Consider the following 15326-nt stretch of genomic DNA (forward strand, 5'->3'; position numbering starts at 1 on the left):
TTGGGGAAATGTCCTCTGGTCTGAAGAAACAAAAATAGAATTGTTTGGCCATAATGACCATCGTTATGTTTGGAGGAAAAAGGGGGAGGCTTGCAAGCCAAAGAACACCATCCCAACCGTGAAGCACGGGGCTAGCAGCATCATGTTGTGGGGGTGCTTTTCTGCAGGAGGGACTGGTGCACATCACAAAATAGATGGCATCATGAGGAGGAAAATTATGTGGATATATTGAAGCAACATCTCAAGACATCAGTCAGGAAGTTAAAGCTTGGTCGCATATGGGTCTTTCAAATGGACAATGACCCCAAGCATACTTCCAAAGTTGTGTCAAAATGGCTGAAGGACAACAAAGTCAAGGTATTGGAGTGGCCATCACAAAGCCCTGACGTCAATCCCATAGAAAATTTGTGAGCAGAACTGAAAAAGCCTACAAACCTGACTCAGTTACACCAGCTCTGTCAGGAGGAATGGGCCAAAATTCACCCAACTTATTGTGGGAAGCTTGTGGAAGGCTTCCCAAAACCTTTGACCCAAGTTAAACAATTTAAAGGCAATGCTACCAAATTCTAATTGAGTGTATGTTAACTTCTGACCCACAGGGAATGTGATGAAAGAAATACAAGCTAAAAATAAATCATTCTCTCTACTATTATTCTGACTTTTAACATTCTTAAAATAAATTGGTGATCCTAACTGACCTAAAACAAGGATTTTCTTTTACCAGGATTAAATGTCAGGAATTGTGAAAAACTGAGTTTAAATTTATTTGGCTAAGGTGCATGTACACTTCCGACTTCAACTGTATGTAGATCCTTATTTTACCCATTTGCTGGCAGAGAACTCATGAAATACAGCCATGAATCCGGAAACAAAGGTTAAGTTGTGTTTCTTCTCAGAACACCTTTTCACTCTCTGTTGTAAATCTCAGGTGTTCTATTAGCTGCATTAGTCCATTGACGTCTCCTCCGAGATACAGTGGATTCGACATATGAAGGTTTTATCAGCACATTTTTTATGAATTCAAGAGAATAGTTTCACCAAGGTACCATGAAGTGGGCCGAGTTGGTATTCAGCAAGCGAGAGGTTACAGTAAAATGTCAAGTGACTAGATCCTAAAGTAATTAAATAAATTCAGATACACAAATCAGATAATGAATGTACTCTTTTGGAGAAAAAACCCCCAACATGCATTAATCCTCCACATGTGGACAACGGCCCTCTGGAGCGAACAACTTTCCATTCCAGCACCACAGATTTGTTTTTTTTGTTCTGTTGGCAACTTCTTAGTCATGTCAGACAAATCTACGAGTTCTTCACAGATCAAATCTCTGAAGTGTTTACTGATTCTTTTTCAGATCTCTGCCAGAAGTTACACGACTAAAATTGCGTCAGTAAAACTTCACAGACGACCTTCAGGTTTCCACCCTTGGCTTCTTGACTGGAAATATGTAGTATGTGTTGTACGATCCTTTTAATGTTCAATTACATGAAGCAAATCATACTCCATTCTAAACATAAAATGTTCTCAACAGTTCACCTGTGGTTAACCTTTTCACTGTGTTATCCACGGGTGGTTGATGAGCCTTGGGAGATGATTATCCACTTCATGAAGCCATTTTACACGATGTAGTCTATATCTTAAACATATGATATATTATGTAACAACGTGGTTGACTGTTTAATTGAAAATATAAACTTGGCGACAGTGATCACTAATTCTAGCCTATATAGGCAGTGTGGCGTAGCGTTAATTGGCAGGGTGAATGTCATGCGGTTGCATGGTGCAGCTGCCGTGCACTGTATGCCCAAGCCTGCGCAGAAACTGCTCACATGACTCCATCCTCCTGACCAACTCACAAATTCCACCTCAGATGAGAAGGAGTAACTATGGGGATGGCAGCAAACTTTCCCTTCAGTTGATGGCAATTACCGTTCTGAAACACAACTTGTGGTTGGTTTGTCGCCATCACACAACAGTTAGACCGAATCTACAACAGTAGATCAGACTTGACAGTCGTATGTGGGTATTTGAGTTGTGGTCTGTGCCCAGTTGGATAAGTAAGCAGTATTCAAAAGTAAGAAAATAAAGGATATCATGATGTTACTGGACAGAATGAACCCTGATAGGTTTCCCTTCGAGAAGAAACGGTCAATGCTGCCATCTTCTGAGAGAAAATACAATTTCTGGGAACAAATCAAATCAAATGTTATTTGTCACACGTGCTAAAGACAACAGCAGTATACCTTACCGTGAAATGCTTGCTTACAAGCTCTTTATGAACCAACAATTCAGTTTTAAGAAAATAGAGTCAAGACAATATTGACTAAATAAACTAAAGTAAAAAATAAAATGAAAAAGTAACACAATTAAATAACAATAACACATCTATTACAGGGGATACCGGTTCCGAGTTAATGTGCGGGGGTACAGGTTAGTCTAGGTCATTTGTGCATGTGTGGGTAAGGTGTGTGTGTGTGGGGGGGGGTGTCAATACAAATAGTCCAGGTGGCCATTTGATGAATTGTTCAGCAGTCTTATGGCTTGGGGGTAGAAGCTTTTAAGGAGCCTTTTGGACCTAGACTTGGTGCTCCAGTACCGCTTGCTGTGCAGTAGCAGAGAGAACAGTTTATGTCTTGGGTCACTGGATTCTTTGACCATTTTTTGGGGCCTTACTCTGACACCTCCTAGTATATAGGCCCTGGATGGCAGGAAGCTTGACCCCAGTGATGTACTAGGCTGTACGCACTACCCTCTGTAGCGCCGTACGGTTGGATGCCGAGCAGTTGCCATGCCAGGCGGTGATGGTCAGGATGCTCTCAGTGGTGCAGCTGTATACCTTTTTGAGGATCTGGGGAACCATGCCAAATCTTCTCAATCTCCTGAGGGGGAAAAGGTGTCGTGACCTCTTCAAGACTGTCTTGGTGTGTTTGGACCATGATAGTTTGTTGGTGATGTGGACGCCAAGGAACTTGAAACTCTTGACCCGCTGCACTACAGCGCCGTCGATGTGAATGGGGGCATGTCCTTTGTCTTGCTCATGTTGAGGGAGAGGTTGTTGTCCTGGCAGCACACTGACAGGTCTCTGACCTCCTCCAAATCATATCAGTAGTGTGATTATGGCAATGATGATGATGACAATGATAATCTCATGTCAAAATAATAACTTAAAAAATCATCTATATCAAATCAAATCAAATTTATTTATATAGCCCTTCGTACATCAACTGATATCTCAAAGTGCTGTACAGAAACCCAGCCTAAAACCCCAAACAGCAAGCAATGCAGGTGTCGAAGCACGGTGGCTAGGAAAAACTCCCTAGAAAGGCCAAAACCTAGGAAGAAACCTAGAGAGGAACCAGGCTATGTGGGGTGGCCAGTGGCCACCCTCTTCTGGCTGTGCCGGGTGGAGATTATAACAGAACATGGCCAAGATGTTCAAATGTTCATAAATGACCAACATGGTCAAATAATAATAATCACAGGCAGAACCGTTGAAACTGGAGGTGGACTGGCGACAGCAAGGAGTCATCATGTCAGGTAGTCCTGAGGCATGGTCCTAGGGCTCAGGTCCTCTGAGAGAGAGAAAGAAAGAGAGAAAGAGAAAATTAGAGAGAGCATACTTAAATTCACACAGGACACCGGATAGGACAGGAGAAGTACTCCAGATATAACAAACTGACCATAGCCCCCCGACACATAAAATACTGCAGCATAAATACTGGAGGCTGAGACAGGAGGGGTCAGGAGACACTGTGGCCTCATCCGATGACACCCCCGGACAGGGCCAAACAGGAAGGATATAACCCCACCCACTTTGCCATCTATACTGTGTAAGTTCCCTGGTTAATTAATATAATACCGCACATAGTTTTTATTCCCAGTTCAGTGAGGTCATTTTGGACTAAAAACTGCAGTCAGATGGAACTTTCAAACACAAATTACAGTCTAGCTAACAAACACATAGTGGATTTAAAACAAAATACTGCCACATCTAATGAGGCAAGATAACAACATAGCCATTACTTTCACGTTTCCAAGTCAACTGTTAAAGGGAAGGACAAGAAACAACTTAACATTGTGATAAATGTGATACTGTTTATGAATTCTATCTTTCTCTCCTCCGTAGTCACAGGCACAGCTCCAACGGTGCATAAATGAGATTAGATACTGTTTTCGGGAGAAGAAATGGTGTGCAATGTGAATAAAAATGGATTCTGCCATCATTATAGCAGCCAAAGTATACTATAGAGCAGACAGAAGCAAATGTTATTCCCTGCCTGTACTAGCTTCCTGTTACTTGACTTCACCGGACCCTTCCTGTACGATCCTCCAAATATCACACTATACGTCCGCCTCCCTGCATGGCATACTAATACCCTTTAGCACTGAATTCCCCTTCCCCTGGCCATTTAAATCATGCTGTTTGGCACATCTGTCTTCAGCAGCTGCTGCCACTTGATTCCCTGGGTATAGCACACACACCGTCTGGACATCGGATATTGTATATGGGATACATCTGCAGGATGTGGAACCGTCCCCTCCTGCCAATCCAAAGAGCCCATTGGGCTTGAGTTGCTTTTTTGGTGTTGCTGTAGTCAGTGTGTGTTGCAGTGGAATGAGAGTGGCAGAGACTGCGTCTAGCTACCTTAGGACTCCTATGGTTCCTATTCATCTGAATGCCTGAGCACAGAGTGCAAGAAGTTCTCCGAATCAATCAGAGAGACGGTTGGAAGCCAGAGTGATTTGAGTGAACCAGTTTGATGTTAATTACATATTTTAGCAAAAACACAAAACACAGGAATCTCTCTCAGGTTGCCAAATGTAAAGCAGGCATTAGCCTACATGAATGTGAAATTTACACTTTTATTGTCCCGTTAACCACAGCGTACCAGTGTGTCATTCCAATATTGACTATTCATGACCTACCATGGGCTGACTGCAGGTTCTTCCTTACCGTGGAAATAAAAGCATTTAACTGTTTCCCTCTATATCCTCCCACTCGTTTTGCTGCAGTGCTGTCACCGTGGTGACTGGCCTTCACAGCTATTGTGGTTTTTATTGCTTGTCTGCTTTGCTTTGTCATCCCATCAACTCAGTAGCATCTCTCTGGTGGCCGTGCATTTACAGTGTTTGTATAATCTACTGCAATCGAACCACCATAGTCATAATGGCTTTGTATCCACAAAATCTGAACATAATTATTCCAAGCCACAGTAGCTTCCTTTCCGGAGGAAATAGGTGGCTTCTTTTATTCATCACCACTAAGGTGACAACCCAGCACATTACCTCTGTTACGTTCACCCCTACATTCAAGCTCATTTGACCACCTCCTCCTCTCCGCAGCAACCCCAGCAGCTGACCGATATCAGCTCTCTGGAGATACGAGTCACGGCACCACTGTAAGCGATTTCCATCAAACCTTGGCTGTCAACGCTGCCACTGTTTTAGGTCCCAGGCAAGGTTGTAAACACTGAGCTATTGCAAAGACTGTCTTTAAAAGGGGCAATCTGCAATGCAAACAACAAAAAAGCAGCCACCCACCACTGCTTTGGTAAACAGCTGAGGGATGGGGCTGTAGACATGTAAACACTCTCGAATGCATATACAGAGCTTCGGATTGAAGGACTGACCATCCATCATCCGAATTGTAGTTTGAACCTGTCACGCCCTGATCTGTTTCACCAGTCCTTGTGCTTGTCTCCACCCCCCAGGTGTCGCTCATCATCCCCGGTGTAAATACCTATGGTTTTCTGTCTCTCTGTGCCAGTTCGTCTTGTTTTTCAAGTCAACCCGAGTTTATCTCCTAGCTTCTATTTTACCCAGTCTCTGTTTTTCCTAGTATTCCTGGTTTTGACCCTTGCCTTGACACTGACCCCACCTGCATGACAATTCTTCCTGCCCTGACCTTGAGCCTGCCTAATGCCTTGTACTGTTTGGACTCTGACCTGGTTTATAAACTCTCGCCTGTATCCGACCTGCCTTTTTGCCCACCCCTTGTGTTATAATAAATATCGGAGCTCAACCATCTGCCTTCTGTGTCTGCATATGGGTCTCGCCTTGTGCCCTTATAGAATCATGTTTTGATGCTATACAATGTAAGTTTACAATTACATTGCTTACAAACAATGAAATAAAACAAGCTCATATTTTGGGTTTTAATGGGGTATGTATGGGGTATGTAAGCTTATTTATAAGTTATATGCTTCAAGAATCAATGGATGTATATCATTCATTTAAAAGTCCAACATTGGGTGTACCAATCGCAGATTTCCTCTCAAATGACTTTGAACCTTACTTGCGTCACATGTTGTCGCACAGTCTATTGCTTTTGTATTGTAGTAGGTATTTTTTCCAAAAAGTGTAAACTGGTCTGGAGAGCTGAAGTCTGGCAAAAGCTCCCATGTCAGTATTGTTTTTTGGAAACTTGCCAGCTTTACAGTTGTAACTCGTAGGCTAAAAATGATCCTATAAATTGTTTTCAGAATATAATCCCCCGTCTCCCAACCATCATTAACGTTCCACTCAAGTAACGTATTGCGTGAAAAGGGATCACAAAAAGGCGTCAAATTCAACGATGCATTTGAAGAGCAGGAGGAATAAGGGAATAGACCAATAAAAAGAGCTGCTGATGCAAGTCTTCCTTTCACCGGGTCTATGATCTCTCCGAAAATGGTAGCAGCGCACACCTCTGGCCATTCCTCTGCCTCTGCAGATTGGATTATTTGCCTTGATAAAAGGTAATTCCACATTTCTTTAAAATGTCTTTTGAAAGCAACTTCGTACTTTTCACACTACGCTGTGTTTTCGTCTGAATTTGGAGATGACTACTACGTTTTAGGCATTTCCTTCCAATGGGACCAGTGTAGCCTGTTTGCTTGCCTCACAGAAGCAGGTTATCCTCCGCAATGCACTCTTTTTAGGCTACCATATGTTGTCTAACGGGCGAATTTGATACAGTGAATATCGCTAGGTTTATGCCTTTATAATATGTCTTCATAAATATGCCATATGAAACATTGCTCTAGCCTACGTATGTTTATATTCTAGATACAGCCCATTTCTAAACACGATATGAACTGATTCAGAGCGTGGATGTGCCATCATTTCTAATTAACATATAATACTACTAACTGATGATTCTGAAAGTAATAGTAGGTTACGCTCTTTAATTACGAGATCGTTTACATCAAATGTCACGAGAAGATGGACAAGAACCAGTGATGTATTTACAAACACACTGCTATGCTATGGTCCCCCACTGTGGGTGCACCCCATGCGGTCTATTGAGTGACTATGGTGTACCACTGTGTAAATTATTAGATGGAAATATCAGTCATTGAGAGTTGAATGTTCATCCTCTATTTATGACTGACAGATACTGAACTCCCCATGATGGTCACGAGTTGGAAACCAAGGGATGATCCTTCTAGAAAATCAATGTTGCTATTTTCCTACTTCTACTGCACTACTCTTCATGCAAAATGTAACCTTAGGTCAGAAATACTCTACACGGATTTATTTGATTCTTATTGTCCAGTGACAATTTGTAAACACAAGCGAATACTTCTTGGATTATATGTGCTTTCTAACAGCATTTTAAATAGAAAGGGCATGTGTTGAATCACCAAAGACATCTATTAGGTGATACAGGTGGGAGGTTGTGGTCGTTTCACTGTTGATTGCTCTAGTCTAGAGCTTTAAACGTGCCATTCTAGCTTTGCCCCCCGAGGAGCATGATGCAACTTTACCTGTCTGGAAAATGACTTGTAACACAGGGAGGAGATGATGCGGGGGCTGACATGGTTTATTCCCGGGGTTCTCTGGGCCCACTGCTCTAAATACGGAGCTGTGGATAAGACTGCAGGAGAAAGGAAAGAAAGAGGCCCCAATGCTCCAGGAGAGAGAGAGAGAGAGATAGATACACAACCGTTCTAAGGGCAGGTTCAAAGTGCATTAGCCACACGGCCATCACAGCTTGCCAGATGTGTTTACACAATACATGTTCCTTTGTCACTGTAGAGAGTACTAGGCACTTTAGGCAGTGCAGCTTAAAGGAGTTGCTGTTGGTGTGGCTCATTATCCCCCGCCGGCAAACATGACTCGCCATATGATGTAGACATTTGACATTTACAGTACAGACTTTTGATTTGACTTTGGTTGGTTGTGTCACTTTCCCCACCAAATGTAAGTGCGAATACAATGTGAATGGCTAAATATAGAATTTCATATGTGCATTGTTATACTCGGTCATGCATTAAACACAACAGGTATCAAAGGGCCTATACCAGCTACCAAGACAGTTGGTAGTCTCTCAAATATGTATGATCCCATAGTCAGCTAGTAAGGTACAGAACAAGCAGCTATAATATGCCACGAGGAAAATGTTTAACTCACATGATGCAATTTGGGGCTTAAAATATTGCCGGTGTGTAGGAAGGGAACGCCAGGAAATAGGAATAGCTGAATATGCAGCTGTGTCCCTCACATTTAGGAAGTATCTTCCCAAATCTGCGCCCAGTCATGTTGTTACACTTTATCAGTATCGGGAAGTTATCGCACCACTAGGGAGTTGAAAGTGTGCCAGAAAAATTATATATTTTTCCCACACTTTACCCCCAGGCTATAGGTCAGTGAAATATGTTGTATTTTATATATATATATACATTACACGTGGCAAGTAATTCAACAGTGTAATGTGAAAGCAAGATAGTGGATCCAACACGGTCTTGTGAGGGGGCAAAATGGTGGCATTTATTTACAGGGGCAGAAGGAGAGCTGGACAAATGTTGACAAACACTGAAAAATAGACAGATCATTTAAAAATAACAGATAATTTAATGGCTTCTAAGGCAGAGTGCCTATAATTTTGACAGTCAATAATTTCTTACACCACTGAGGCTGAGAGCCCTGGGACAACATGTCACTCCATCCAGCCCAAGCTCTCCTGAAATAAGCACGGTGTCTCTTCCACGAGATGGTTGAGCTAACGTAGGCTAATGCGATGAGCATTTTGATAAGAGATGAAAATGCAATGAATTGAAGGTTATTTGTTCATGTAAAAATCTAAATTGACCAATTTTAAGGTTGTTAAATTTAGAGTGGGATCGCAAGACATTCTGGGGGGGAAAAATAGGGTCCTCAGGAATTCTGTCAGGAAGAAAATAGGGTCCCCAGAAATGAGGTCGGGAGAAATGGGATCCCTGCTGAAAAAGTTTGAATGCCACTGACCTAGAACATTCTTTCTGGATAACTATGTGGTCTGGGTCGGCATGTGCAAATCAGTACACAAACAAGCCGCTGTGGTGAGTAAGATACAAGTCGTCGATTTTATTTAACTTTAACGTTTAAAATCGAATAAACAACGTTAACAACTTTTGTATAAAATAGTTTGTCATAAACAGCCATTTTGCAAACATTTTCAATCTGTTTTTGACTCTAATCGAGGGGATATGAATGGAGCTGAATGTCTGACGGGTGGGTGCTCTCTAGGGAGAATTGTCACAAACAATTATTTTCCTAATTCTCTAACGTTGTGCAGAATAACTGACCAATAAGGATATGTCCTCTCCATCTATCTAGACCTGCTGAACGCTCCGGGGAAGATGTGGACATCATCCTGGCCAGGCTGAAATGTGTGAAGGCCTTTGAGCGGTTCCACCCTAGCCTTCTACAGCAGATATGCCTGTGTGGATTCTACGAATGTCTAGAGAAGGGTATCACATGTAAGTCTTGGCTTCATGTTCAAAAGACCTGCATGCTAAAACAAGACTCTAGAATACGGGAATCTGTTCTCACCTGGTGTATTTTCTTTTACAGTATACCGTCAAGGAGATATTGGTACCAGCTGGTATGCTGTCATCTCTGGCTCACTTGATGTCAAAGTGTCAGAGACAGCAAATCATCAGGTATATTGGGAGGGGGTTATGGTGGAGTTCAAACCAGATGGTGCATTACCTCTACCTGCTGGATTGGGGTATGGTGGAGACTGGGAACTAGGTTCTTGTTGTTTATATTCTAGACTTGAAACCACAGGTGGTTAGGAATAATATTAAAGATGCACTACGCAGAAATCCCTTTGCCATTTCCTTGCAAAATAATTGAATAGTTCACCCCATTTCTGTTTATTTGACAAAACAAGCATGTATAGCTTAGATAATAATTGTATCTAAACCGCTGTGACAAACAATATATTTTACATAACCCTAAATATGATATTTTCAGCTGTTTTAAGCTAGTGTACAAAACCAAAAATGAAAGACTCAAAAACAAAACTTATGAATGGGACCCATAGAAATAGTGCACATAGAACAGATCCACCGCACCTTAGACTTTCTTTCAATGAGCATGACAGATCTAGAACTCACATTTTTATGTGCATTTGGTCGGGTCGCCCAAAAAGTTACATATTACTGCTTTAAAGCTTTGAGGATATCCTCATCAGACTGTTGGGAGGAGGGGTTGATAGAGTAGCACAGTATTGATCATAACACCCTAGCGGTCAAACAGGGAAATTGTTCCAATCGTTTTTCCATCATACATTTTTCCCATTTCCCTCCCAAAATGAAATGCGAATTGGCTATCATAAAAAAACTACAAATACCATGATTTTCTGGATGAGACTGCCAAATCAAGGCAAAGGCTCGAATCTTGGTTTAACTGTCTAATGTTAGCTAAATGTAGTAACAAATAAATTGGCTACATTTATTTGTGAACTGTCTTGTGCAAGTTTTAAATTGACACAATACCGTTTAGCAAAGGGGTTAGCTAGCGATGACGTGCAGGAGCTTGCAGGGATTTGTAGTCTTGTACGATGTCTAAATGAATGCTAATTAGCATTTTCGAATCGGAGAGTAAATAGAGACAAATATATTGATAAAAGTCAACTTGTCTGAGAGAGATTGACATAGTTATCAAATCTTTACGCCAGGTTTAGCCTACACGAAACACAGCCCTTATTGTTTGACCTGTATGTTTTATGGGTATTTTGACACTTCCAATATGGGGCTCTATTGCTCTTTGCCGAGGGGGTGACCACCGGGAGATTTTTTTTTGTAGAACTACTGAGGTCACTTCTGGTCACTTTTAAAAAGACATTCTCCTCCAAAATGCACGAAACTGTAATTATGTTGACACCATCGGAAATATAACTGATGTGCGCCACAGAATATAGGTGGCTGTGCACTTGTGTCTTTCATTCGTGCCACTTCTCGCTCTGTTTGCTACAAATATAAGTTGTGATCTTCACTCTGATCTTAAAGGGACAGTGGGAGATTTTGACTTACCCAGAGTCAGTGTAGTTTGAAGTTTGAAGGAAGTTGAAGGTAGTTTCGCAAGCCATCGACTGGAATTCTACAGGAACAGCTTGCATGCTGCTGCTAAATTAATATAGGGGAAACACTGCCTTTAATGAAAAGCGATATACTTTATTGAGTAGATGCTATAAACAGTAGATGGCATGAAAAATAGCAAATGAACAAGATTGCAAAATGAAACGGCAGATTGAAATGACCTCCCTTACTGTGAGTTACTTTTCTGTGTAATATAAATCACTACATTCAATCCATTCCTTGGTTCCAAAATAAATTGTACTACAGCAACAGTTAATATTTATGCATACAATCATTAAATACCAAATGAGATATATCAGAGGTGTGTCCACTTTCCTACAATAAATACATGATTTAATATTCCTTATGGTTTGCCTGTAGTGTTCCAAAATTCCTTGAAGTTTCAATAAATTCTCAGGTTTTCCCTAATTCCCGGTTGGAGGATTCCCGGAATCAGAAGTTAAAAACCAGGAAATACGGAATCCTCCAACCAGGATTTCTGGGAAACCAGGGAATTTATTGAAAGTTCCCAGAATTTTGCAACCCTAATTGCCTGACATGGGAGAAAATATTTTCAATACCTTTGAATCTATTAGTTAGTTGGTCTCCTCTCACGTCAAAGGATGAACTGCACTGTAACATGTGCATGAGGAGATCAAGATGTACATTAACCCTGGAGCTCATCTGAAGAGCCAACTAGAAAGGGCACTCTACTTCACAGTGATTTGTATCTTCTGAGATTGGTAACCTTGGGGACACCAGGAGTCTTTTCCTATAATTACCAGCGCCCCATGTGCTCTCGTCTGCCTGGCGGCCCTCTGTTGATTGGAGTGATTTTAGAAGCCCTCTGTCTAATGCAAGTGTTCAGATCTGCTAGATTGCGTCCCACCTTTGGGAGTGATCTGATCACTGCCAAAGCCAGCATTTTGAGTCCCATTTTTTAAGGCAAGGCCCATTTTTAAGGGGATTAAAAACATTTGATTAGCATAGTCCCCCTACCTCCTCCCTGTCTCTTCCTCTTTTGAAAGCAACGAGGAACCATCCAAGCAGAGATCATTTTTTAATGTCTCTTGTAGGATGCTGTCACAATCTGCACTCTGGGTATTGGGACAGCATTTGGGGAGTCGATCCTGGATAACACCCCTCGGCACGCCACCATTGTCACCCGGGAATTCAGTGAACTCCTCCGCATCGACCAGAGGGAGTTCAAGTCTCTGTGGGAGGTAAGCACCTCAGCATTACACCTTTGTGGATTCAACTTTCAATACACCATCCAGTATGATTCACCTCAGATAGTGGCTGTAGCAAAGGAGGCTGCTGAGGGGAGGACAGCTCATAATAATGGCCGCAACGGAGCGAATGGAATGGCATCAAACACATGGTACCATTCCACTTATTCCACTACAGCCATTACCACGAGCCTGTCCTCTCCAATTAAGGTGCCACCAACCTCCTGTGGGCTGTACCTATCTGTATCAGTGGACTGATGATACCCACACTGGAAATAATGAGGCTTTGTGGGAGTTCTTGGATTTTCTTTGATATCTGCAAAATAAGCGTGCAGGCCTGGTGATTTAATGCCATTTACATTCTTTGAGGTGTGTCACTGAGGCAGTGGATTTTAAGTTGTGTTTATACAATGTGTTTACATCACGTGAGGAGGACATGAAAGTGCAAAGCAGGTTATTTACACCACAAGAAATATCCTTTTTTGTAATATGTTAATTGGGATGGTATTTCTCTTCTCGAAACATCTGTTTGAAGTTCCAATGTGAGGCAGTATCATTTAGATATTTTGACCACTAGGGGGAAGTGCAGTGTTATAGACAATCGGTGCACTTCCTGTTGTGTGTGGGCTCGCCGATCTCCATGATATGTCTTACAATTGTGGTTAGACCGCTGGCGTCATCACCATCATTTAAGCGGTCATCTAGAGCCTTTCTTCCCTTAGTGTAGGAATAATAGTTTACCGCTGGGTAGATTTTCCCCCCATATCTATTTTTGTTTTGGAAGAGCAGTGTTGATGTTTGTATGTCTGTCAGTGTCACCCATGTTGGTTTAAGGAGTAGAGCTTGTTATTAGCAGGTCAGAAAATGATATCCCTTGCCAAATTGTCCCTTCCTGCTGCCCTGAGGAGCTCCCCTCTCCCCTATCCCTCCACCCCCTCAGCCGTACAGGAAGGCACGAGTGAGCGAGTTGGCCAGGATAGGAGGTGCCACGCTGTCCAAAGGCCCCTGTCTGTCCTGGTGGAGCCACTACACTGGCTTCCTTTCCTCTGAGAGCGGAGGGCAGGCAGGGTGGGTTGTTAGTTTTAAAGCTATGGACTCTACGTCACTCACTGGTCCTTCACACTGGAACTGGAATCTGAGCCCAGTTTGAATGTATGCTATGCTGTGGACAACCACGTGGAGATACTACACGTCTCTAGTCAGAGGATAAGCTCTTCTGAGAGGTCGGTCTGAGGTGAGCCGCTCTTGGGGGGGGGTGAAAGGCTTTTAGCTGCCAGACAGGAGCACCATGACTGTACACTCATGCTTCATTGATGGAACATGTGTTTGTCCTGTCTTAAGATAATACTTTCTGCCCACGGTCGTGGTTAGCTTTTTAGAGCGGGAATAAGAGGAGAACTGAGTGATATAATGGCCTTCTATATTGGGGCTTTCAGTTGGATTTGTTGATGGGTTTCAAGCTCAGAACCTTGGATGACTGTGTAGTTATGTCCAGCGACTCCTTTTCAAACGATTCAACAGCAACTATTCAACAATAACATACATTAATGTCGAGAGAAGCGTCTGCATTTCCCTCACTGTGAGGTAAGTGTTTAGTGCCTCATTGACGTGCTCCTATTTCATTACTAACACAGTCAAATCATTGGAGAGACTGTAGCAACTCACAGCCCATTGCTTAATTGCTGTCAATAGTGCTCAGTGAAAGCAATCTCTCTTGCCCCTGCCACTCTAGCCAATGCCCATGACGGCCATTTGGTTCCGCGAAACATCACTCCATCGTGGCGTTGTTGCTTGCCGTGCTGCGTTAGCTATGTCACACAAGCTGTGGGTGCCTCAACTGCTACCAAAAGTGAACCCTGTGAACGTGCCCGTCGACAAGCTTTAGATGAATGATGGCGTTAGCGTGTCTCGATTGTGACTTTGGGTTGTATACTGGGCCTGCCCGTCACTCAGTGTTTTGCTCATGATCACCGGATTTCGTTGATCCCTTTCAATTCTTTTGAGAATCTCCTCTTTGCTCAGTGTCAAGGTGCTAGACACGACCTGCGATAGGAATATTTAGCCATGCTTGTGCTCACCTGTGGAGCCTTGGTTTGAGACGGTCCAGGGGTGCCCATTTATTTCTGTCAGACATGCCGCAATGCAGAAAGTGCTCCTGATATCCTGTTACTAGCAGCAGAGTGCTTTCGAAATTCTTCATTTTCTCAAATGTTTATTCCCTGCCTGTTTACGATACATCACTTGTACTGTGCCGTAATTGATTGTAAATGCAGCCTAACTCCCTGCGGCATAGACAACTTCACCTTGTGTGTTTTTCTGATTGAGTCAAACGCAAAGCTAATTAAAGGCAAATGATCTCCCTCAGGCCATGACTACAGTAGTATTCAACCATGTATGAGTTGTATATCATTATTTGTCTGAAGAATCAAAGAGTAGTAGTTGCCTTAGGAGCTCCTTTGGGAGTTGATTGAGCACAGACCGATCTGTGAGCGAGAGGTCACGTTGAGGTGATGCTGAACGGAGTCGTCCGAGCCCCAGGTACATCCCCTGAGGAAGAAGATTTTTAGGTTGAGGGAGACCTTGATACACGCGAGCGTGCTCACACACACACACACACACACACACACACACACACACACACACACACACACACACACACACACACACACACACACACACACACACACACACACACACACACACACACACACACACACACACCACAGACCTCCACCCACACAGATCTGAGAAGTGAGCAGAAAGCCTTTG

General features: G+C 42.7%; 1 protein-coding gene across 4 annotated transcripts in view; it reads left to right on the forward strand.

The window, feature by feature from the left end:
• The first annotated feature begins 6569 nt into the window (after nt 1-6569).
• Nucleotides 6570-15326, forward strand: part of rapgef4a (Rap guanine nucleotide exchange factor 4a) — a 52356-nt gene continuing 43599 nt past the window's right edge. For 2 of the 4 annotated variants that reach the window (XM_035773421.2, XM_052522009.1), the window contains exons 1-4: nt 6570-6738; nt 9581-9723; nt 9818-9906; nt 12405-12551. In XM_035773421.2, the coding sequence (XP_035629314.2) occupies nt 6656-6738; nt 9581-9723; nt 9818-9906; nt 12405-12551 (462 nt within the window). In that variant the 5' untranslated portion in view covers nt 6570-6655. Of the gene's footprint in view, nt 6739-9580; nt 9724-9817; nt 9907-12404; nt 12552-13609; nt 13792-13974; nt 14142-15326 lie in introns of those variants that run through there. The other 2 variants (XM_052522014.1, XM_052522016.1) reach the window with 2 other exon arrangements.

The sequence above is a fragment of the Oncorhynchus keta genome, chromosome 7 (assembly GCF_023373465.1).
Source record: "Oncorhynchus keta strain PuntledgeMale-10-30-2019 chromosome 7, Oket_V2, whole genome shotgun sequence".
NCBI classification, from domain to species: Eukaryota; Metazoa; Chordata; class Actinopteri; order Salmoniformes; family Salmonidae; genus Oncorhynchus; species Oncorhynchus keta.